The following is a 26,783-nucleotide window of genomic DNA, read 5'->3' as shown; positions in this document are numbered from 1 at the left end:
GAGTGCTAGTAATAGTGTTCCATAGATTTCGTGTTTGTTTTGAATACAGTCAGAGTGTCCCTTTAGTCAGTCATAGTGCTAGTAGTGCTAGTGTTTGTTTTGAATACAGTCCAGAGACAGGTAGTGCTATTTTCATAGTTTTCTACAAGAAGTGGTTAGCAATCACAGTTTAGTCAATAATCAGCCGCCTTTAGTGAATTAGCAGTCTAGTTAAAAGTTGATTAAGTCTCTTCAGCAAATTGATTCCTTAGGATGGATAGGATGTGTGGCTGCTGTGTACGGACGCAGGAGGAGCTGGCCACTGTTCGCGAACAGCTGAGCGTGTTGATGGCCGCGGTCAGCCGTCTTCGGGTTGCTGCCTCGGAGTGTACTGGCAGTGGGGAGTCTGGTGCGTCGCAAGGTACACCCCAGGTGTTACAAGCTTCACCCACTGTCCCTGCTGTCGAGACATCTTCGCAGGTACCGGGTGTGGTTGGGCCACCCTCTCCCCAAGGGGAGTGGCGGGTTCAGCGGCGTTCGCGGCGCACGAGGCGGAGGGTCAATGTGGAGGCTGGCCGTGTGGCATCGCCTGCTCTGCCTGTGAATGGACATGTGGCTGCTCCTTCAGTAGAGTCCGAACAAGCACACGGGGGGAGGGGTTTATTAGTTATTGGGAGCTCCAACGTTAGGCGGGTGATGGAGCCCCTTAGGGAAATAGCGGAAAGGTCGGGGAAGAAGGCCAGTGTTCACTCTGTCTGCTTGCCGGGGGGTCTCATCCGAGATGTGGAGGAGGCCCTACCGGCGGCGATAGAGAGCACTGGGTGCATCCGACTGCAAATTGTTGCTCATGTCGGCACCAATGACTCCTGCCGTCTGGGTTCAGAGGTCATCCTCAGTTCGTACAGGCGGTTGGCGGAATTGGTGAAGGCGGAAAGCCTCGCTCGCGGGGTGGAATCAGAGCTAACTATTTGTAGTACCGTTCCCAGAACCGACCGCGGTCCTCTGGTTTGGAGCCGAGTGGAAGGCTTAAACCAGAGGCTCAGACGATTCTGCGGAGAGCTGGGGTGCAAATTTCTCGACCTCCGCTATCGGGTGGAGAAATGTAGGGTCCCCCTGAATAGGTCATGCGTGCACTACATGCCGGAAGCGGCTACGAGGGTAGCGGAGTACATGTGGAGTGCACATGGGTTTGTTTTAGGTTAGAGAATTCCCTCCCTAGGCCCGACAAGACGCCTCCTGACACGCGGCAAGACAGGAGTAGGCAAAATGCAACAGGGAATAACAGTATTAATGTGCTAATATTAAACTGCAGGAACGTCTATAGAAAGGTCCCAGAACTGCTCTCATTAATAAACGGTCACAACGCCCATATAGTACTAGGGACAGAAAGTTGGCTGAAACCACATGTAAACAGTAATGAAATCCTAAACTCAGATTGGAATGTATACCGCAGAGACAGGCTGGACAATGAAGGGGGAGGCGTGTTTACAGCGATAAGAAGTGCAATAGTATCGAAGGAAATTGACGGAGATTCGAATTGTGAAATGATTTGGGTGAAGGTCACGGTTAAAGCAGGCTCAGACATGGTAATTGGATGTCTCTATAGGCCCCTGGGCTCAGCAGCTGTAGTGGCTCAGTACCTAAAGAATAATTTGGAAAATATTTCGAGTAGACTTCCCCACCATGTTATAGTTCTGGGTGGAGATTTTAATTTGCCGGATATAGACTGGGAGACTCAAACGTTCATAACGGGTGACAGGGACAAAGAATCCAGTGAAATATTTTTAAGTGCTTTATCTGAAAACTACCTTGAGCAGTTAAACAGAGAACCGACTCGTGGCGATAACATATTAGACCTTCTGGTGACAAACAGACCCCAACTATTTGAATCAGTTAATGCAGAACAGGGAATCAGCGATGATAAAGCGGTTACTGCATTGATGATTTCAGCCGTAAATAGAAATATTAAAAAAGGTAGGAAGATTTTTCTGTTTAGCAAAAGTGACAAAAAGCAGATTACAGAGTACCTGAAGCAAAGGGAACTTCACAGCAAACATAAACATAGCCAAAGCCTTGCAGACAAACAAAAATTACGCGAAGCGAAATGTAGTGTAAAGAGGGCTATGAGAGAGGCGTTCAATGAGCTCGAAAGTAAAGTTCTATGTACTGACTTGGCAGAAAATCCTAAGAAATTTTGGTCCTATGTCAAAGCGGTAGGTGGATCAAAACAAAATGTCCAGACACTCTGTGACCAAAATGGTACTGAAACAGAGGATGACAGACTAAAGGCCGAAATACTAAATGTCTTCTTCCAAAGCTGTTTCACAGAGGAAGACTGCACTGTGCTTCCTTCTCTAGATTGTCGCACAGTTGACAAAATGGTAGATATCGAAATAGACGACAGAGGGATAGAGAAACAATTAAAATCGCTCAAAAGAGGAAAGGCAGCTGGTCCTGATGGGATACCAGTTCGATTTTACACAGAGTACGCGAAGGAACTTGGCCCCCCTTCTTGCAGCGGTGTACCGTAGGCCTCTTAAAGAGCGAAGCGTTCCAAAGGATTGGAAAAGAGCACAGGTCATCCCGTTTTCAAGAAGGGACGTCGAACAGATGTGCAGAACTATAGACCTATATCTCTAACGTCGATCAGTTGTAGAATTTTGGAACACGTATTATGTTCGAGTATAATGTCTTTTCTGGAGACTAGAAATCTACTCTGTAGGAATCAGCATGGGTTTCGAAAAAGACGGTCGTGTGAAACCCAGCTCGTGCTATTCGTCCACGAGACTCAGAGGGCCTTAGACACGGGTTCACAGGTAGATGCCGTGTTTCTTGACTTCCGCAAGGCGTTTGACACAGTTCCCCACAGTCGTTTAATGAACAAAGTAAGAGCATACGGACTATCAGATCAATTGTGTGATTGGATTGAGGAGTTCCTAGATAACAGAATGCAGCATGTCATTCTCAATTCCCCACAGTCGTTTAATGAACAAAGTAAGAGCATACGGACTATCAGATCAATTGTGTGATTGGATTGAGGAGTTCCTAGATAACAGAATGCAGCATGTCATTCTCAATGGAGAGAAGTCTTCCGAAGTAAGAGTGATTTCAGGTGTGCCGCAGGATAGTGTCATAGGACTGTTGCTATTCACAATATACATAAATGACCTGGTGGATGACATCGGAAGTTCACTGAGGCTTTTTGCAGATGATGCTGTGGTGTATTGAGAGGTTGCAACAATGGAAAATTGTACTGAAATGCAGGAGGATCTGCAGCAAATTGACGTATGGTGCACGGAATGGCAATTGAATCTCAATGTAGACAAGTGTAATGTGATGCGAATACATAGAAAGATAGGTCCCTTATCATTTAGCTACAAAATAGCAGGTCAGCAACTGGAAGCAGTTAATTCCATAAATTATCTGGTAGTATGCATTTGGAGTGATTTAAAATGGAATGATCATATAAAGTTGATCGTCGGTAAAGCAGATGCCAGACTGAAATTCATTGGAAGAATCCTAAGGAAATGCAATCCGACAACAAAGGAAGTAGGTTACAGTACGCTTGTTCGTCCACTGCTTGAATACTGCTCAGCAGTGTGGGGTCCGCACCAGATAGGGTTGATAGAAGAGAGAGAGAAGATCCAACGGAGAGCAGCACGCTTCGTTACAGGATCATTTAGTAATTGCGAAAGCGTTACGGAGATGATAGATAAACTCCAGTGGCAGACTCTGCAGGAGAGACGCTCAGTAGCTAGGTACGGGCTTTTGTTAAAGTTTCGAGAACATACCTTCACCGAAGAGTCGAGCAGTATATTGCTCCCTCCTACATATATCTCGCGAAGCGACCATGAGGATAAAATCAGAGAGATTAGAGCCCACACAGAAGCATACCGACAATCCTTCTTTCCACGTACAATACGAGACTGGAATAGAAGGGAGAACCGATAGAGGTACTCAGGGTACCCTCCGCCACACACCGTCAGGTGACTTGCGGAGTATGGATGTAGATGTGGATAATACTTACCTTTTTTGAATACCGTTTTTCATCAAAACTAACCCAGATTAGAAGCCAGGGATTATGCAAGAATAAAGGTATCTTGTAAAACAACAAGGAAGCCATGTCTGTCAGTCAGAAACAGTTCCGATATTCATGCTACAGCACATTACAAGATATACAGCAAAATATTGAAGTTGATAATATGGACAAGCAAATACATTATGTGAAAAAATAATCACATCAGACAACAAACTAAAGACAATATGGCACATAATGAACAAGGAGACTGGTTAAACCACACTAGAAGAGGGGCAGATGGCATTGAGAGTAAATGATACATCGGTAATACGTGTGTTCAGTGTTGCAAAACTTTTTAACACCCCTTTCAAAACTGTTACCACGAAGATGGGGTTGTAAGGTCCGGCAGGTGCTCCCATGGAGTACTTAAGATCAGTCATTACACATATCTTCAATAATATGAATATGACCCTCCCTATCACAATAGAAGTTATGTCCACCATAAAATCTTTAGAATAAAAAAAATATAGCGGGTACAATAAAACATCAACAAAAATTAATTGAAGAGTGTGTTTCTGAGTTTAGTAACATATTAAGGTATCTGTGTAACCAGTTGTTTATCAATGGAACATTTCCTGAATGGTTAAAATATGCCGTTTCAGAAAAGAGATAAGGAAATACCATCAAATTTCCGTCTAATTTAACTTTTGCAAGAAATACTCAAAAATTTTAGAAACCACCTGACAGCAAATAGTGTACTGTCAAAGTCACATTCCGATTTATAAAGGGTTCTGACACTGAGAAAGCTACCTGCACGTACAGTGAAAATGTAATTAATTCATTAGACAATAAATTACAGGCTACTGGCATATTTTGTGATCTCTCAAAGCTATTTCACCTTGTAAATTACAATATCCTTTTAAGTAAATTAGAATATTATGGTGTAACAGGAAATGCTGCAAAATGGTCAAATCTTCTATTTCTTACGGGAAACAAAGTGTGTCATTAGGAAAGAGACATGTATTAAGCTATCAGGCATCATCCAACTGGAAACTAATTGCATGTGTTGCCTACAATGTTCCATCCAAGAACCATTACTTTTTCTTGTTTATATCAATGACCTTTCAACAGTAACATTACCAGACACTCAGCTTGTTTTGTTTGCAGATGATACAAACATCATATCAAATAGCAAATTAAGTGTAGTTTCAGAAACACTGCTACATGAAATTTTCATGGGCACCAACAAATGCTTCCTAGCCAATTCCTTGTAAAAAAAGACAAAGAACAAATATAAGAAGTGGGCAATTTTAAATTCTTGGGATTACAACTTGATAGTAAATTCAAATGGGAGGAGCACAATGCTGAAGTGCCTAAACAAACCTCTATCAGCAATGCAAATGCTGTCATGTATAGGGGATATAAAAATGAAAAAGCTGACATACTATGCTCACTTTTATTCCATAATGTCATAAGGGATTGGTGTAACTCATCAAGCCAAGCTTAAGTTTTCTGGTTCCAAAATTGTTTAATATGAAATATTGGTGGTGTGAACTCAAGAACATCCTGCAGAAGCCTGTTTAGAGTCCTAAAGATATTGACTACTGCTTCCAAACAGGTTTATTCCTTGATGAAATTTGCCATTAACAATATCTCTCTTTTCCAAAGCAACAGCTCTATTCATGAAATTCATGCTATAAATAAGAATAATCTTCACATATATTTAAAGCCACTTACTTTGGTTCAAAAAGGTGTCAATTATTCAGGAGCAGACATTATCAATAACTTTCCAGCAGTTATAAAAAGTTTAACTATCAACAAACTTCAATTTTAGACAATCCTAAAAGATTTATTTGTGGCTCACTTCTTTTACTCCACTGCTGAAGTTCTTAGTAAAATCAACTGGTATGAGTGTGTGTTACTAATTACATCAAATAATGTGAGTATTAATACATTCTCACTTCTGTACAAACTCAGTGCAGCAAAGTGATTATTGTATATATATGTTGTAAAATGGTTCTGCAATTAAGAATTTATCACCTTTTAAATGAATATGTTTAAAATGTTTTTGACTTATTCCACATCCATGACAATCATTTACAAGGAATCTGTGTAAGGTATTTTAGCATTTTTGGTTTTCAGTGTAAATATTTATTGTGGATTCTTGTTTTTCTGATATGTTCTATACTCTGGAGGATCACCTCACCAAGGATCAATTGGAATGAAAAGGAAATCTAATCTAAGTAAAGGAGTAGCAGCTGAACTTTGAGTTACCTGACGAAACTTTTTGCTCTCACACAGTGTTTTTACCTCCACACACCAAACATCTTCACACTATTTAGTAATGGCTCACCTGAAATATTTCTAATGATAGTGAATACCAGAATTAACTATGTGAGCTGTCTAGAGCTGATGACGGGAAAGTCATGGGCTCTCTTTCCGGTAGTAGATGCAGTCTGTATTGCATCCATTTGCAATCACTGTAGAATATCAACTATATTTTCTTTTTAAGTAAGTAGAATGGAGACAGAAGTAAGATTAAGTGTGAATTAGTAGAAACTGTCATGAAAAATTAACCTACGTCTCTTATCCAATGTCTTATTTTGATAAATAATCAAAAACAGGGTACACTGTTGACAACATTTCAGAAGAACGTATGTTCCCCATTCTAAAAATCTTTAAGTGTAAAAGTTGAAGGGCCAGACAAAAAGCTTCACAGATGATGTACTTGTAGAAGTTTGAAATTCTGTTGCCATAGTTTGTTAATTTTGCTGGAACTTTGAAGCAGCAATGAAGAAAATGGCCAGAACACTGACACTATGCCATCGATTTTATGGCAAGGAAGTTCCATGGATTGATAGCAGAATCTACTGAAGCAACTGATGCAACCACAATTTAAAACCCCTAAGATTCAGTATAGAATTTATGATTTCATACAGTACTTAGTAAGAAACTTTACTTTTTAAAATTCAGAAAAACAGTATTGATGGAAACAGATGTTTATTTTGGTTGGCAACTGGTTTTCGGTCTATAATTTAGACTGTCTTCAGGCTGTAGGGCCCATGATGGCGGCTGGTGGCAGTGGATGGAGAACAATCTGTGAGAACACAGACATCCACTTCATTTGACATCTGTGTTATTACGGTTTTATTTAATTTTAATATTTTACTCCAATCATCGTTCACTAACCACTGACGGAATATTTTCTAAAATGTTATGTTGCTATTTGTTCTAATAACTTGCAAGCATGCAACATGTACACTTACATTTTCCCAGTATCAACAACATTCTGAAACAGAGTTTATCTTTGGGCCCCTCCTTTGTTAGCAGTGGAGCTCTATCCACATTAACTAACATGGGTGTCCTTGCTGGCCAGCAATTATATTATGCCAGGCAAGTATTAATTTTGGAGCATATAAATATGTATACAATAAACTTTGAGTGGGTTAACACTTGACAGTACCAGTACAATCAAGAACCAAGCAGGTTTAATATTTTCTCTTCTGGCTTCCCATAGCTCCCTCTCAGTCTCAGAGGCTGACAATATTTAAAACAAAGATAACTGATCAAGCCTGCAACAACCATGCCATAAATTATCTCTTATGTCGATAATCTTTAATTTGGGACCATTTTAATTACCCTAATACATCAACATAACTGACGAGCCTGAACATTATCACCACTGCCCACCATGATATTGATTACCACCAACTGGCACTGCAGGTATGTGTCATGATAAGGAGAGTATACAAGCTGAGCAGAGATAAATGGGAAATAATTCTAGTGATGATACAAGCCATAAATTGGGAAACCCACTGACATACATGGCTTTAATAAAGGACAGACTGATATGGCCCAGCAGTTGGCAGGAGCATATCAGAAATGACAAAATGGTTGGCTGCTAATGTGGTGAACACTTAAGGAAAGTGGTTGAAGAATGGTGAAACAACAAGTAGGATTCCACACCTCATCACAAAATATGGAGGTTGAAGGCTTGCCTGATCTGTAAAGCAGGGCAGTTGACGACCTGTAACAGATCTGATGACAGAGTACAATGGTGATGCAGGCATTAGTGCGTTGAGGTACACTGTTCAGTAAACATAGTTGGATATGTGGTTCGGCAACAAATGAGCACCATTTGTTCTAATATGGACCCAACAACATGGTCAATTATGAATACAATGGAGAGGGTATCATCAAGATTGGACTGTGGAACAATGGAAATGTGTTGCATTGTCAAAGGCATCATGTTTATTGCTACACCAGGGTGATTGTCATGTTCGAATATGCCATTATCGTTGCAAATAGCTGCTTGAAATACCCACTGTGGCCACAGACATAAGCTTGAGAGGTGACTATTATGTTGTGTGGGACAGTCATTGCTTCCATGGGATCTGTGGCAGTAAATGAAAGCACCACAACAGATGTGGACTACTTAAACATTATTGTTGTGTTTTGCATCACTTCATGCTTGATGTCTCCCTCACCAGCGTTGGTTATTTTCCAGGCAGATGACTTCCATGCAAAAGGACAGAATCATGCAAAAGGACAGAATCATGCAAAAGGACAGAATCATGCAAAAGGACAGAATCATGCTACAGTGGTTTGAGGAACACGATAGTGGTGTATTGGTCACCAAATTTGCCTGATCTGAACCTGATGGAACACATCTGGCATCATATTAGGTGTCTGCCCCAGTACAAAAATCACCACCAGGGAATGTTGCCTCATATCTCTGCATACCTATCATGAACTTGTTGATCCATGTTATGCAGAATTGCCTCTGAATTGCATTTCATAGCTGGATCAACATGCAATTCAGCAGGTGGTTATAATGTTTTGGCTCATCAGTGTACATAAAAGAAAAAAAAGATGTTAGTTCCAAGTACAATAAAATTCTAGAACTTACAAAGAACAATATTTTATTCCGGCACACAAGAACACCAGGTTGTCCAACAGGTACAATGTTAGTAGCAGAAGGTGGAATTCGTAAGCACCACTGCACGGCCCATTTGAACTGCTGTTGCTGAATCAGACTGGGCATCTGTAATAACATGGCGTATAGAAGACGGTATCAATAGCAACATGGGAGTAAAAAATCATTTTATAAATCAGGCTCTAAGAGTAAGGTACTCTCCTGAAGTGTAGACAGCACATTTTAATTTGATTGAAGTTATTGACAAAACAATGGAAAATTACTGAAATGTAAAAATTTTGATCTGCTAAATTATAGAGCAACTTTTAATGCATGGTCTGTTACTTACCAGTTCTAACCTCATTATTTGTACAAAGTCTTTCAGGACATTTAAAGGTACATTCAACATGCGACCAAACCCTGAGAGTGAGTTAGGTTTGTATGGAGGTGCTGCAACCCTTGTGTCAAAGAACTTCTCTATAACCTGCAAAGATATGTTTTGAAACACATTTTAATTTCAAAGAAGATGACACCCATCTCAGTAAAAATTAAATTGCTACAAAAGTGTGCAAAGACTCCTAATAAAACCAAAATTATATACGTATAGTATATAAGCTCAGCATACAAAAATGACGAATTATGACAGAGACTGTGGCACTATGAATATTAATATGACGTACAGCTGTATACCGTGCAAGTACTAAAATACATCATTATTTCTGCAATAAATGGTGATGTTCAGAGTTATTATCAAGCATTAAAAACTCTTGATTCAAGGGACAGTGAAATACAGTGTGGACAGCAGTATGTCAGATGAACATTAACGAGAAAGGTTCAAGGGCATCAGTTCAATCAACATATTATAAACATGATTTGTATGCAAACAAAACTGGAACTTCGTAAAGGACACTGATTTTTATTACGCTGCTCTGAATCTAGCATAAAATAGCCACTCCATTCAATTTTAAATTTATATAAAACATAATTTCAACTAAAACAGACTTTGTAAAATGATTATTCAGTACCACATACTAGACACGTACATATGTCAAAAGTTTCAGATAAATTTCATAAAAGGGCGGGGGCGAGAGCGAGGGATAGGGAGAGGGTGAGGGATAGGGAGAGGGTGAGGGATAGGGAGAGGGTGAGGGATAGGGAGAGGGTGAGGGATAGGGAGAGGATGAGGGATAGGGAGAGGATGAGGGATAGGGAGGAGAGGATGAGGGATAGGGAGGAGAGGATGAGGGATAGGGAGGAGAGGATGAGGGATAGGGAGGAGAGGAGAGAGGAGAGGGGAAGGGGAAAAGGGGGAGGGGAGAGAGGGGAGGAGGGGGAGGGGAGAGAGGGGTGGGGAAAGGGGGAGGGGAGAGAGGGGTGGGGAAAGGGGGAGGGGAGAGAGGGGGAGAGAGGGGGAGGGGAGAGGGGGGAAGCAGAAGGGGGAGGGGGGAGATGTGAGGGGGAAACGGAGAGAGTTGAGGGGAGGAGGAGGCTGGAGGATAGTTGGGGGCAAGGGGAGGGGGGAGGAGGGTTGGGGGCAAGGGGAGGCGGGAGGATGGTTGGGGGCAAGGGGAGGGGGGAGAGTGTATGCAACATCATCTGCAGTTGACAAAGGCAACTTCGGAAAGGTGCGGTCACTTCGTTGAGTTAGTGCCTTTTATCTACGAATGAGTGATTAAGCAATGGCAGGAACACATGAAGTTTTTCGAAAACAACACTGTCAATACCTCACACAAAGCTACAAATTTATGGATTCAAAATGTCGTACGAAGAGTGGCACAATTAATACATGGTATCGATTCCTCATTGATTAAGTCAGAATAATTTAATGTGAATCCTTTATTTTATTTTACCTTATTTTGTATGCATGATGAAGCTTTATTTAAAAGGTCTAGAAAACAAATGCAAGCAGAAATTTGTATAATTATAAGAGCTAACAATATAGAGCCCACAACAAGCAGAAAAAGGGACTAATATGTACTATGCACACTGCCAGGGTGTATACATGGACAAGGAAAACCATTTCCCAGTTAACAATACATTTGTTCTTTACGTGGAAATACATTTTTTCTGTGACAGCATACTTTTCCTCAGAACTGTAAAAGTTATCAACCCTTTGAATGGTTAAGGTTTTATACACCCGCATAGAACTCAGATGGGCAGCAATATGTATGCTGCATATCTTCGTATTACGATACACTGCATATTTTCATATTATAAAAGTATTAATTCGAATTCAACCAAAAACAGTTACTTTCTGAAGCTTTGAAATTGAGAGCGCGATGCAATTTTGTAAGCCAATACAGTTTGTATGGCTACTTATTTCACTAGTAGAAAGAGGCTTGAAAGTTCCTGTACCTAGCGTTATTCGACGGAGGAGAAGTCAAGAGAGTTTATAGCAGCCTGCTATCCAGTAAAGAAGAGTGACTGCAAACCCCAAGTAAGTCATCTCATAAGGGCGTGGAATGCGGTTTGTGGAAATAAATCAGTATAACCCAGACCCATTCTCACACTTTAAGTCGTCAAAACGTTAAGAGTATGATCGTATGTATAAAGCATTAAGTGATGTTACATTACATCACAAAAGAACCAGAACTTCAGAGAATACTCCAAGAGCATCAGAATTTTGTAAGCCACATTAAAATGCATAATTTAGCTTAAAGTGCAAATTTGTATGTCCAGATTCACAATGAAGTAGGCCTCAACCTGCTATTAAGCTTTTCAGTGTAGTTTTCGGGATGTAAATTTTCTGGGAACATCACTATTGTATTATCTCATGTTTGGTTCTTTGTTATGGCAAATGCCATATGTGCCAGATGATGAAACATGCACTTGAAATACAGCAAACAGTTGAAGCTATCCAATAGTGGGGAATGAAACACTTCGTTTCAAATAAATTGACTGCCTCAACGGAGAAGATTAATCAAAACCAAATTTCTTTAGCAAACCGACAAAAATAATTTCATTGTTCTGCAAGACAATGAGCCTTCCGTAATTATGTGAATGTCTTTTAATTCAGCCATAGGTACCCATTTTATGTTCATCTGACATGAGAGCTGTAAACAAAGAGGAAGCAGCAAAATCACTAAACGTAAACATGGGTCATGTGGCAACTACCCCCTCCCATCTACAACTCAAGAGTGCTCTGTGCATGTGCTAATCTGGCAGCTTGGATGTGCCAAAAAGTTTTTACCTGATAGTATATGGCTGCTTGTTGTTACTGCCGAGATAGTAACAGCCACCCTTTAAGTAACCGAAAGAGGGAAAACGCACTACTCACACACAACTCAACTGAGCATGAGCCCGCTGATAACTACTCAAAGAACCTTTTATAAACAGTTATAACATCATGCTCATCAGAAGCAGTTTGTTGTTATGAAGTGTTGCATCTTCGTCCTAAAGCCTTGACACATTTTTCTGTGGCAGAAGCTTGTGTGTGCACTGTGTTTTATTGTTGTAATTGGTGCATTTCCTTTGCACCTTAAGTTTTATTTTAGCTGCAGTAACAGGATACAGTGATATTCTTTGTTAGAGTGTCAGTTCTTACCACTCACAATTACAAAAATTTAACTGAAACAATGAAAAATTACTAAGATTCTTAAAAATTCCTAGGTTTTTATCCAGTTTTCTCGCAGATGAAAAAATTCCACGTTTTTTCCTGGAAATACCGGGGTGTATACACCCTCACTGCTGTATGAGAACACAGTGACAGTACTGCAAATTAATTTAGACTTCTTAGCATCTTATTATCACATGATGTGAATATATTACAAAGTAACTTGTCAACATGTAGCTGTAGTTGTACTTTGGTAAATTACTATGTAACATATTCATACAATCTGATGATGACTTGTTAAGAAGTCAAATCAGTTGTAATACCATAACACAAACGGTGTCATAATTGGTTTTGACTTCTTAGCTAGTCATCATCAGATGATGTGAATATATTAAATAGTAATGCATAAACATGCAACTGCTGTTGCCGGTCTTACTAAGGCGAGTTATTATGTAACATATTCACATCGTCTGATGACAACTTGGTAAGAAATCAAAAATGGATGATACCATTTGTTTTGCCTGAGACTGCAAAATATAATAAACAAAGCAGAACAGTAATTAAATATTAAATAAATTGCCTTACTATTTTTACCGCAATGTGTCTATGTCAACACTAAACAGACTACAAAATTATTTATCCACCATCAATTGAAAATATAAGTGAATTGAAACATATAAAAATGGACACACCTGCATTTCCTCTGCAGACCACTGGTCTTTGTGGTCAGGCAGTGGTGTAACCTTAAGGTGAAGGGACTGCATAAACTGTGGATTCAACCACACTCGACACTGCAAACTGTCCACTTTGAAGTGTACAACTCCTGGCTCATTTGTGGGGACAACCGTTAACTGAAAATGCAGTTTCATAATAAATAGTAGGCTCTCAGAGAAACTTGTTATGTAAATGCGACATGGTTAGTATTAAAAATAAATTTATAATAAACATATCTTGCTGTTATAAATTACCTGGTATGGGAAGCAACAACAGCTGTGATAATATATTAGAACTGATGAAAACTGCAATACCTGTGTCAAAAGATTTATTAATCATGGCTAGTTTCACGAGATTACAGTCACATCTTCAGGTGACAAACTGTTGGCCTTTCAATACATAATGTCCGTAAGATCTCCATAAGGATTAGTAACAGAAGCCTTTATCTTCCTGCAGAAAGCTGGTGGGTCAAATATGAAGTGGTCCAGCGATAGTTCCTTGACCATTTTTAAATATTTTTTATATGTGATTGCCCTATATTTGAGAAGTTCAAAACAGTTTTTTAAAATAATTTATCTTGCACCTTTACTGCATGGCGGCCATTTTTATTTGTAGGCGTGTGACGATTTTTCAGTATTGAGACATCAGCGAAAATGTGAGTATCTCCGGACTGGGTTAATTTAAAACATTGCAATTAACGTGATTGTTTTTAGAAAATTGTCCTCTACAACATTGTCTATTACACGAAATACCCTATATTAAAAAATAACCAGTCAAAATGACCTCCAAAGTTTGGTATCCAAATTTTCAAAAATCCTCTTTTTAGGCCAAAAAATAACAAACAAGGAGTGATTTATGAGAGTCTATTTTTTGCTATAGCTAGATATCATACACTACCAGCCTCATATAGGGCAAGAACACTTACAAATGTTTCCTTAATTATTTATGAATTTTTGAAATTTGAAAATTTTCGTTTTTGTAAAGTTTGAGGTTAGTTATCTCAGGTGGGACTGAATATAAAAATATGATTTGTGTGCAGTTTTAACACTTATATGATAGCAACATACTGTAAAAATGTCAACATTGATATATGACTGTGAACGAAGATATGAATTTTTGAAAATGAGGAAATAATTCGCATTACTCTACAAATGGTCTTATGGCTGTTGCCTATTTAAATGGTTTATTGTTTCATTGGAATAAAATTTAACTGTGACATATTTAGTCAACACTATCACCCAATGTTCATTAATTTATTTATTTTTAATAATGCAATATTAGACAACAGGAGCTTGCGCTTTTGTTCTATAGTAATAAAAATGCCCATTTACATTTAGGTTTATTGTCATTGCTGGGTGTGGTATTATTGTAGTCAGTCTGTTGTGAAACCTCTGTTAGAGTGGATGTACATACTTCATCGAGTGTGTCGAATGAGTTATGGCTTTGTTCTGTGTGTAATTTGTAATTAATTTTGAGACATTAACTGGAATGCAATAACATGGATGAACAGTGCTGTGTTGGACAGATAGCAAGTGAAATGTGTCACAAAACAGTTCACAGTTCAGTATCAAAACACTTGAAAAATGTCAATGACTTTGATGAAGTTAGACAAACTTTGTTTAAATTTTGAGTAAGTTCTTTTGTAACATCAGTCTGTGAGTATCATGAGAAGAAATATATTCTGAAGTATGTATAACCACATTTTTGGAAGAAAGTGCTGTGAACCACTTAAAGTTCATAAAAAGCCTATTACTAAAGGTTTGGGGGAAATAAAACTTGAAAATCTGTCCTTGTTATGTGAGAGTGAAACAGCTTCCCAATGGAAACGTAATGTGATTCCTGGAAATTCCCTGTGTCCAAATTGTGACTCAAAAATATTTGTTGTGAATCCAGAACAAGAATCAGGTACCCTCGTTAATGACATTTACATTACTAATGAGGAAGCTGTTAGGATATTGGATTTTGCTTGTTCTAAGTTAGACGAGCTGCTTTGAAACTAATAAAATTAAGTAGCAGAAAAAGAAAAACAGCTATTGACAATAAGGTACAAAGAATTTCAGACAAATTGAGAAAAGCCTTGGAATTGTGCTTTAATAATACAGATATCAACATTATTTCTAAAGAAGAAGAAAACCTAGAACTAGCATCGTCTGACACTTAATATTTGAGATTAATAGAGAAATTAATAATTAAATGTTCAGTGACATCTAAAGAGTAAAAGTTAAAATTTTAAGTTTGCTCCCTGACTCATAGTCAAGAGAAAAAGTAGTTGATGGATTCAACATTTCTCATCATTTGGTTAAACTAACCAGTGAAGGAGCAAGGCATTCTTCCAGTTTTTGGAAAGAAGAAAGGAGTAGGTATAAATGAAGAAACAATTAAAAAGATCCAGGACAGATTTTTGAAGATGATGAAAACAGTAGAATGTGCCCAGGTTGCAAAGATAGTGAAAGAGTTGTTATAAATGGAGTTACAGTAACAAAGCAAAAACTACTAGTGCTGTCAAATTTAAATGTACTTTATGTAGTTTTCAAAAATTCTCATGCTGGATACAAAACTGGAAGGTCAAAATTTTGTGATCTCCGACCTAGGTGTTGTATTTTGGCTGGATTCTCAGGGACGCACTCCATATGTGTTTGTTTATATCATCAAAATGTCAAACTGATGATTGCGGGTGCAAAACTCAGTGATCTTAACTACAAAGAGTTACTACATTTAATGGTCTGTGACACTAACAGTTATGACCGCAAGATCAGTTTGTGCAATAAATACCCTGGTAAGGAAACAGTTATTGAATTGTTGCACGAATATGAAGACGAAATGCCAGACAGTATTACCCTCAAACAGTGGGTCACAACTGACAGGGAAGAAATGATAACAGTGGTTAAATCTCAAAAAGAGTACCTGGAATCTTTAAGTGATAACTTACAAAAACTCAAAAGTCGCCACTATGTTTCTAAAACCCAAAGTAAGTTTTTGAAGTACAAAAGAGCACAACTTCATGAAACTGAATGCATAGTGCTAGATGATTTTGCAGAAAATTTTACATTTGTGATTCAGGATGCAATACAAGGGTACCACTGGGTCAATGACCAGGCAAAAGTGCATCCATTTATTCTCTACTTTAAAAAAGAGAAAGATGAAGTTTGCAGTTCTTGAATTTGCATTCTAAGCGACTACTTGGAGCAAAACACTTTGGCTGTACATGTGTTTCAAAAGTATGTAATAAACTACAAAAAAGAGAATTTTTCCAAGGTTCAGAAGCTGATATACTTTTCAGATGGAAGTGGTAGTCAGTATAAGAACAAAAAGAATTTTTCAAATCTGTGCAACCACAAAGTAGACTTTTGGTTGGAGGCTGAATGGCACTTTTTTTTTTTTTTTTTTTTTTTTTTTTTTTTTTTTTTTTTTTTTTGCATCCTGCCATGGTAAAAATTCATGTGATGGAGTAGGAGGTACAACAAAATGTGAAGGAAGTAAATCCAGCTAACAAAGACCAACCACAGACCAAATTCTCACAGTACAGGATATGTATTTCTTTTGCAGGGATAATATTAAAGGCATTACCTGTTTTCTGATCAAGAAAGACGAAGTGGTTCTGCATATGAAAACAACACTTCAAACCAGATTTGAAAATTGTATAGCAATAGATGGAACAAGGCATTTCCACAAATTCCTTGGCATTGCAGAAAACTTAGTTCGATGCTTTGTAACATCAGAAACCGAAATTTATGAGGGTCATTGTGTCAGTAAAATTACATCTCTGTCTTTAACATTGAATAACGTAGTGGCATGTGTGTATGATGGACAGTGGTGATTTTGCAGAGGTTGAAAGAATAAGTCTGGAAGACAATGAAATTTTTGTGCATTTTTACCACCCTGCTGGCCCAAGAACATCATTGAAAAAATCTACTAATGACAAAGTTTGGATACCAATGAAAAATGTTTTAAGGTAACTTTCAGTGCTTGAACTTACGACAGCAACTGGGAGGTCTTAATCTGTGTCACAGAAGCTGTCTGCAGAAGTAAGTGTTCTTAACATTCACCAACAGGTTTAGGGACAGTCATATCTTGAAGGATGTTAATTGAAAATATTTATTTTAAGTATGTCAAAATAATATAAATGTTAATTTCACTGAGGTTTCCACTTTTTGTACACAATTCAGTACCTTACTTCAATAATAATAGATTATATACCACTAATATCACACATGAATAGGCAACAGCCATAAGACCAGTTGTAGAGTAATGCGAATTATTTGCTCATTTCAAAAATTCATATCTTCGTTCACAGTCATATACCAATGTTGAAATTTTTACAGTATGTTGCTATCATATAGGTGTTAAAACTGTGCACAAATCATATTTTTATTTTCAGTTCCACATGAGATAATTAACCCAAACATTACAAAAAAGAAAAATTTTCAAATTGCAAAAATTCACAAAAAATTAAGGAAACATTTGTAAGTGTTCTTGCTCTATATGAGGCTAGTAGTGTATGATATCTAACTATAGGAAAAAAATAGACACTCATAAATCACTCCTTATTTGTTATTTTTGGGTCTAAAAAGTGTATTTTTGAAAATTTGGATACCAAACTTCGGAGGTAATTTTGACTGGCTATTTTTTTTAAATTTTGGGTATTTTGTGTAATAGACAATGTTGTAGAGGACAATTTTCTAAAAACAATCATGTTAATTGCAATGTTGTAACTTAAACCAGTGCAGAGACATTCATATTTTTGCTAATGGCTCTAAATTGAAACATCGTCGCGTGCTTACAAATGAGGGGGGGGGGGGGGGGGGACAACCTGTTTTGAACTTCTCAAATATAGGGTAACCACATATAAAAAAAATTTTAATATTTAAAAATGATCAAGAAACCACCTTAATTTTTATTGTACCACTTGATTTGGATTTACCCTGGTGTCATAAAGCATGCAACTGGCATTAATAAAATAACCAGAGGAATAAGAACATGACATAACACAGACATGTGTGCTACGTATTCTCAGAAACAGTGGTGAGCCAACTAGTGCATTTTTGTATTTACCCTAGGAAAAGAGCAAAGGCTAATCCGATGTTCTACATGTCTAATATCCCTATACATCACCTGCAATTCATCTGCAGCAGACTCACTGCTTTTGCTTATTTCTCTTAGTTCCATACTGGAATTTCTAATACCATAATATTTCAGGACGTGCAAAGTGAATTGGATGACAGAGTTAACGGCATCAATTGTTTCAAGAGATTGGTGTAAACAGTTTCACAACTTACATCTGTTCTACCACTATCTGTATAGGATGTGTAGATATATAATTAAGTATTGTTTGGTTTCCAGGTAATTGCAAGCCGTTTGATTCAACATCACTTGGAAAACTTGCGTGACAATTTTGGCACTCCTCATTCAAGTGGCTTCTTCTTTGGCTCACGTGACTGAATGGATCCCATTCCAAACCTCCTCAACACAAGAAAGATAAAATTAAGCTACTGGGAACTGAACCTAAAACCTCCATGTGAGTACCAAACAACACTAAGTAATAGACCACTGATATAGCCCACTAAATGCCCATGAGATCTGTCTACTACCTGCACCAACATAGAAGAAAATGCGAAACCCAATAAAACTTCACTTACTTGTTGGACAAACATGAATCACTTCTGCTATGAATGAACATAATAATCACTCTTATTGAGAAAGTGGGTCCTTTTGGAAGAAAGAGCTAGCAACACTACAGGAGAGATTATAAAGACAGAATGGATGTAGAATATGGTAGAACAAAACTAATAATTCATATCCATTGTTGTTGTTGTTGTTGTTGTTGTCTTCAGTCCTGAGACTGGTTTGATGCAGCTCTCCATGCTACTCTATCCTGTGCAAGCTTCTTCATCTCCCAGTACCTACTGCAACCTACATCCTTCTGAATCTGCTTAGTGTATTCATCTCTTGGTCTCCCTCTACGATTTTTACCCACTACGCTGCCCTCCAATGCTAAATTTGTGATCCCTTGATGCCTCAAAACATGTCCTACCAACCGATCCCTTCTTCTAGTCAAGTTGTGCCACAAACTTCTCTTCTCCCAATCCTATTCAATACCTCCTCATTAGTTACGTGATCTATCCACCTAATCTTCAGCATTCTTCTGTAGCACCACATTTCGAAAGCTTCTATTCTCTTCTTGTCCAAACTAGTTATCGTCCATGTTTCACTTCCATACATGGCTACACTCCAAACAAATACTTTCAGAAACGACTTGCTGATACATAAATCTATACTCGATGTTAACAAATTTCTCTTCTTCAGAAACGCTTTCCTTGCCATTGCCAGTCTACATTTTATATCCTCTCTACTTCGACCATCATCCGTTATTTTACTTCCTAAATAGCAAAACTCCTTTACTACTTTAAGTGTCTCATTTCCTAATCTAATTCCTTCAGCATCACCTGATTTAATTTGACTACATTCCATTATCCTCGTTTTGCTTTTGTTGACACTGTCCATTCCGTTCAGCTGCTCTTCCAAGTCCTTTGCCGTCTCTGACAGAATTACAACATCATCGGCGAACCTCAAAGTTTTTACTTCTTCTCCATGAATTTTAATACCTACTCCAAATTTTTCTTTTGTTTCCTTTACTGCTTGCTCAATATACAGATTGAATAACATCGGGAAGAGGCTACAACCCTGTCTCACTCCTTTCCCAACCACTGCTTCCCTATCATGCCCCTTGACACTTATGACTGCCATCTGGTTTCTGTACAAATTGTAAATAGCCTTTCTTTCCCTGTATTTTACCCCTGCCACCTTCAGAATTTGAAAGATAGTATTCCAGTCAACATTGTCAAAAGCTTTCTGTAAGTCTACAAATGCTAGAAACATAGGTTTGCCTTTTCTTAATCTTTCTTCTAAGATAAGCTTGCCAAGCATATCTGTTCAAAGCTACTGCTGGTAACTGTGCTTCCACTACTCTTCCCATCTCTATAGAGCTCTTTTATATGATATTTGCACCCCAAAAACTGTTGCTTCCAAGTTTGCACAATGGGAAAATATCATTAGAAGTTATGTAGGGATTAAATGAAACCTTCTGTACCATTCTGTCAACACACAACCAAACTGTCATCAATCAACCTAACATAGACAGTGGGCAATGCTGTGGACTACTCTGTTGCCACAACCTACATTCCAGAAATATATTCTCTTTCTTAAATATGTATGATGTAACATACCACAACATCATTATGTACTGGGATGAAGTCAACATTTGCTATCTGCGTATTAAATTGATCCCGGTGTATTGTTAAATTTGTGTAGTACACACATCACAAGAATATCTGCAAAACGTGAAACAGGGAGCAAGTAAACAGCCCTTCCTCTCACTTCTTTCTGTCTTGCAGTTGCCAATGGCTTGCGTCATTGACCATCCAAAAAATTATCCTTAGTTTATCTGTATTCTTTTGTTTTTCATATTGGGAAGCTCTTTCTGTCACACCCCATATTTGCAATTAAAATAAATCGTCCATACAATATAGTACTCACACAGTCTTCACTCTGCACAGTCCGCTGCAGTTGCCTTCGCATGAAAACACAACCGAGGAACCGCTCAAGTGGCGACATGTCTGGACTAGGTAAACCGACAGGATGTGGAGTAGATGTGCAGAGCAAATGCAGTGCCTCATGGGTGAGGAGAGTTGGTACAGCGCCAGCCCAGCTTCGTTGTGGAAGTACACGTGACAAATGACATCCACCTGCCGAAAAAGTAGATGGAAAGTGTGTCATCATATTGGGTGAAGAGATAATACAGAAATTTTGCCTTTCTAGCAACAATGTGTTTAGTCTTCTTTGACTCACTGTCACAATCACATATATATCAGCATATAATTAATAGCTATGGGAAAACATCAACTGACTAAACTGGCAGCAGACCAATATATAAATATATGGAAAATGCTATCTAGTAAGACAATGGATTGCCTCAAATGCAAAAAAAAAAAAAAAAAAAAAAAAAAAAAAAAAAAAAAAAAAAAAAAAAAAAAAAAAAAACGACTGACCTGATGACATACATGAAATTCTTGGGAGAGTTTCCTACCTAAATCCTTAACAATGCTGGTGATGCCTTTGTCCTGTACTAGAATGTCTATACTAGATAGTGTGACATACTGGTGACTTTAACTTAAACCTTGAATAGTCTGGTTCCTCTCAATTATCTATTTTGTTTTAAAAGCTAGTTTCTTGCTGCATTTCATCTATGCTTATCAGTTGCATATTTCTTCTATGAATTTGGTTAAAGTTTCATTTTGGGGATTCTGGCCCGATCTACCGGAGCTGTCGGTTGTGTGTGCATCAGATGTGCTTGCTTGTCTGAATGAATGGCTTGTGTATCTCTTTTTTCTGACAAAGAGTGAGGCCAAAAGCTTATGTGTAAGTGTCTTTTTATCTATGCCGGTCTGCATCTCTTTATAGTTATTTTATAGTAAGTAGCAATATATCCTTTTCTACATTGTTGATATTTTAGAGATTCTTTTCTTCGTAGATTGAAGCTATGTGAACTCAATCTTTTGTGCCAAAAGATGAAATGAAACCAGTATATGTTGTTTTATATAAATACAAACTTCAGAGAGGTGTCAAAGCTTCAACTTTTGGGACTGGCAAGAGTGGCAAAAAATGAGACGGGAGGGGTTGAAAGATGATATAATTCATGGAAAAAAAGTCATTCAGATCTCAAGGTGACGCTGCAATACAAAGAACCACGAGAAGCCGAACAAAAGAAACATTTCTTCACTTCCTTCTATACTGATTCTGTTACATGCAGAGTTCTGGGAGTGACATATAAGAATAAACAAATTATTCATTACCTGATATACAAATTCTGTTTACTGCACTCTTTGTGGATGATAACAGTTAAATAGTGTACACCAACAATTTGGTTACTAAGCAGAATCTGAAACAGAAATTACTTTCTCATTCAGATCACTAAATCACATCTCTCGTTAGCAATTTAAACTCTGGAAATGACAGCTTCCAGTGATTACTTGTCACTCACCATATTCCTGGAATCAACATTAGCTGCTCCTCTCAACCTTCCTGACTGTCCCATCCAGAAATTTTTCTTTATTCTTATCATCTCACACTTGAGGCTCCTCACCGTTACTTTTTTGAGGCACGAGATATGTTATCTGATTGCCTCAGCTGCACAACTACTACTTCATATTCTACATCTTCAGATCAACTCGCACAACTGATGACTACTTCACTAATCTTTTTTATTTAAATAATAATAATAATAATAATAATAATAATAATAATAATAATAATAATAATAATAACTTATCCAAGCTGACTGGTTCAGAGCTCTATCTTTAGCTGAGTCCCACTAATCCTAAGCCCGGTAGTCCGAATGTTTGGTTAATCTGAACTCTAATGTTTTTTTGGATGACACAAGACAGTGTGGTACTGGGGTGCAAGATTCGCACATCTCTCGCAGTTGACTTACGTACTGTGTGCAGCTGATCCTCTTCTATAGGTAATCAGCTATGTCGATCTCCCAAAAACTACTTCTCCAAAGACTATAGCGGGTACAGGATTTTATTAAGCTACTTCTCTATTCTTGAAATAATTTGTGTACTCGTGGAACACTTTCAGTTCATTCATGGTATATTTTCAACTCTCAACACAAAGCAACATTTACTCTTTTTCACATAAGTAAAAAAACTCTGGCAAATCAACTGGTGTCTTTAAACATAAGACTGAATAAACACAAATACTATCATAGGTTGTAACAAACCAATAATTTATGGACATCACATGCTACCTGTCTCATGCAGAGCTAAGATGTGAAGAAAGATAAAAGTCTCTAGTCTCAAGCGAGTCCAAGACATGAATATGAACAGAAATCTCTATTCAATTGTTTATTAGTCTTTTTTACTATCAACACAGACACTAACACACCAAAGAATACTACATAATTATTCCTTGAGTTTTCATCACGTCTTCTGTGGTGCTGGCTGCAAACACTAGTAGTCGTCAGTGATTCGCCCTACTTACAGTCTTCTAATAACAAACTTCCGACCTGTACATAGACACAGGTGGATCGGTAGAAACGTTCTCACTTTCCCACACTCGTACCTAAAGTATCGGGTGTTCGAGAGGATTGAAGGCCGAGTGTTTCTAGAATTTACACCGAAATTCTTGAGGCACTACAGAATGTGAAAAATGTTAGTATAAGTATGGAAAATTGTGCAGTAAACTGATGTACATACACACTACTTTAATTTAAACAGTACAGTAAATATGTACTAGAAAAATTGACAAGGAAACATTAGGTTTAAACAATGCATAACAATGAAAGAAAAGCTGTCGAACTTGGTAAAATACAGCAGACATTCTATCCCTACATTTTAGATGCCAAAAACTCATTGTTTTTTGGCGTAATCAAGAAAGTCTATTATATGACGCACAGTTGTGCCATTGTCTCACAAACATCAAATCAGCAGGGGTCGCAGTGGGCTGTTGCCCCAAATAACACAGCACGAGGTTAAGGGCTTCTGCTGCGTCACTGTGTGTACTTTGTCGCATTCAGGCTCATAGTCACTTCCATCACAGCAGTCCACTTCTTCCTGGTCTTGAGTCACAGCAGTAAATAAATAAGCGTCAGAAACGTTCTCCACACATCCCCATCCGCTGCCATCCACTCATCTACGTCTCCTTCACTAGCTTCTTCACATCCAGGGATGGTTTGTATCATTTTTAGTAGATTTTCCTCTTCATTTTCAACTAGGTTGTTCTGAAATTCAAGAGATCTCCACTATTTTCTCAGAGTATTTTCTGAAATGATCTGCCATGCCTCAGAAGCCCAATAAACAACATCCTTCACATTGGTCTTTTTTATTTTCTCCACTAAAGGATTGCGATCATCTTGGATCAGGATTCTTAAAAACTGTTTTCTGTAAATCAGTTTTAATGTTTGCAGTAGACCCTGGTCCATCGGCTATAGAAGTGGTGTAACATTCGGTGGCAAAAACTTTGCCCCAATTTCTCCATCACATAATTATTCGGTGCTGGGGTGAGATGGCGTGTTATCAATCAAAAGGATTGCACAGGGAGATGTTCCATATAAAACCATCGAACAGAGGGAACAAACTGGCTCTGAAACCATTCTTTGAACAGCTTACCATCCATCCATGCTTTTTTCTGGTTGTGCTAATATATATGGGCAGGACTTCATCTTGTAGTTTTTAAAAGATCTGGGCCTCGCAGATTTGCCGATCAGCATTAAAGGCAGCTTGTAATTACCAGCAACATTGCTGCACGCTACTGAAGTCACACGATCTTTGCACATTTTAAAACCAGGAGCAAAGTCTTCTGTTTTTGATGCCAGGTTTTTTGTTCCAATGCCCTGAAATTAAGGCCAGTGTTGTCAGCGTTACATGTTTGTTGAGGAGAATACTTTCCCCCTCTCATCATTTTTTCAATCTCACCCAAGTATTCCTTTGCTGTATCACGGTCAGAAGAAAGCTTCTCTCCAGTAACTGCTAGCTGATGGATTCCATGATGTTTTTTGAATCTGTCCAGCCAAACCGTACTTGTGCTAAAAGACTCATCACGATTCATTAACTTTGTCAGGTAAACAGTCTTCTCCTGAACCAGTGCTCCATTCAAAGGAGTTCCTCTTTCACTTTCCTGCCTAAATCAAAGGAAAAGAGCTTCATCCACTTTATCATACTGGGATGGTTTCAAATTGTAGAATTTCGAGTTTTTTCCCCGAAGCATAGGACTGTTCAAGTTTCACTCTGTTCTTCTTCCAATCACAAATGGTTGCTTTACCAATACCCAGTTGCATTGCCAGTTTAGATACATTCTCACCATTGTCTATCCAATTCAAAGCATTCAATTTTTCTTATGTTTCCGTTTACTCATGAAGAAAATACGTACACCACTACACCTGAACGAATACAATATAACTGTAACTAGTGCCAGCGATCGATAACTAACAAAACCAAGCACTTAGCAAGCCAACTGGCTGTGCACTGAACTCAGACACTACATAGGTCTTCAAAATGCACAACAACAAGGTCAAGGAGTGAAAGTGAGCCATTGTTCCCATGCTTGTTCCCATTTTTACCATGTTGTACCTACGTATCTGCTTGGTATACTTCATTCTAGAAACTTGTCACCGTAATACCGACTAACCTGAACAAATCGGTAATCCAAACAAGTTTCGGTCCCAATTAGTTCAGATTAACGGGACTCTACTGTATTACAATTTCACCATTACATTGGTTCTCAGAGAACAATTTGCGTAGTGTAGGGCTGCACCTCTACTGTCAAGCTTTTGGTGATGATTTCCTTTCTTCCTTTCTTTTTTTTCATTCATGTATCAATGTATTACAGTTCCTTTGTCCTGCTATTCCTCTTATAACGTCAAAGTCATCATGCCTTTCACACTCTCACTTTTAATCCGGCTTTGGCTTTGAAGGGAAACCAGTACACTGTGTTAACCAGTTAAGAACTAGAAAAATAATTAAGGTACACAGTTGTTTCATGAAAGAAGTTGTTGCAGAATCCCCAGCTACTTTGCATCAAACATTATATGCTCTAAAGGAACAACACCAGATGATTATGTTAGTGTGCCCTTACTTGTCACTATTGTTGAGACAGTTTCAAATTAAATCTTCAAGTTTTGTTCTTTTAGTTACAACAGCCACTCAGAGAGTTTAGCATCTTGTCGAGAGTGTGATCATTGGAGGTAGAGTGCAAGCCTGAATTAAAAAAGGATGGGAAAGAAACTCAGCCACACCTTGTTCCAAGGAACCACCAAGGCATTTGCCTGGAGCAACTTAGGAAAATCAAGAAACCTGAAACTGGATGGCCAGCAGGGATTTGAACCTTCATCCTCCTGTACCTCTTGAATGTGAGTCCAGCTAGTAACTACTGCTCCACCTTGCTTGGTGTGGCCACTCTGATAAACTTACTAGAACAGTAATGAGCTACATTACAAAAACAATTAAATGTGGCTGTGGACATTTTGAACAACTTTACTAACTGTGTGAGGTAATAGTGATTAGCTGTCTTCTCTTAGTTTTATGCAAAAGAGTTGTCATGTCCATAAGGAGACCTTTTTCCCTGCAGGGAGAGAGGTTTTTTTTTCCAGCATGTAAAAATAATGGACCAATACTCTAACCACAACACACTTGCCTGCTTTGAGGTCTCCTTGAGGACTGTGCAGTGCTGGGTGTCCACCAGGTGACTGGCCAGGTCTCGCTGGTGAAGGGCGGGGCATACTGGGTGACCCTGGCCAATTCGATGCTGCAGGGGACGCTGTACTTTGCGAAGGAAATGGGCTCCCATCTGTATGACCTGTGAGAATAATGGAGAATAACATTTTCTACATGAGGTATGTGGCGCACAAGAACTACACATGTAATCAAAACTTAAGGTAGACAGCAGTTTTTGTGTGAACTCTAAGGTTTGAGTGCACATAGTCTCTCTCTCTCTCTCTCTCTCACACACACACACACACACACACACACACACACACACACACACACACACACAATGCACCCACCTCTGCTGCTGCTGCTGTTTCTGAGGAGGCTGCATTTTTCATAGTC

General features: G+C 38.4%; 1 protein-coding gene across 1 annotated transcript in view; it reads right to left on the bottom strand.

The window, feature by feature from the left end:
* The window catches only part of LOC126336775 (mediator of RNA polymerase II transcription subunit 14), a 173,038-nt gene that overhangs the window by 12,423 nt on the left and 133,832 nt on the right, over positions 1-26,783 (bottom strand). The window contains exons 22-26 of the mRNA XM_050000788.1: positions 26,368-26,529; positions 20,713-20,921; positions 13,158-13,316; positions 9,262-9,396; positions 8,907-9,041 (exon numbers count right to left, since the gene is read on the bottom strand). Coding sequence (XP_049856745.1) covers positions 8,907-9,041; positions 9,262-9,396; positions 13,158-13,316; positions 20,713-20,921; positions 26,368-26,529 — 800 coding nt within the window. The remainder of the gene's footprint in view (positions 1-8,906; positions 9,042-9,261; positions 9,397-13,157; positions 13,317-20,712; positions 20,922-26,367; positions 26,530-26,783) is intronic.

Source organism: Schistocerca gregaria, chromosome 2 (genome assembly GCF_023897955.1).
Source record: "Schistocerca gregaria isolate iqSchGreg1 chromosome 2, iqSchGreg1.2, whole genome shotgun sequence".
Classification (NCBI taxonomy): domain Eukaryota; kingdom Metazoa; phylum Arthropoda; class Insecta; order Orthoptera; family Acrididae; genus Schistocerca; species Schistocerca gregaria.
This window is presented reverse-complemented; position numbering and strand designations above follow the sequence as displayed.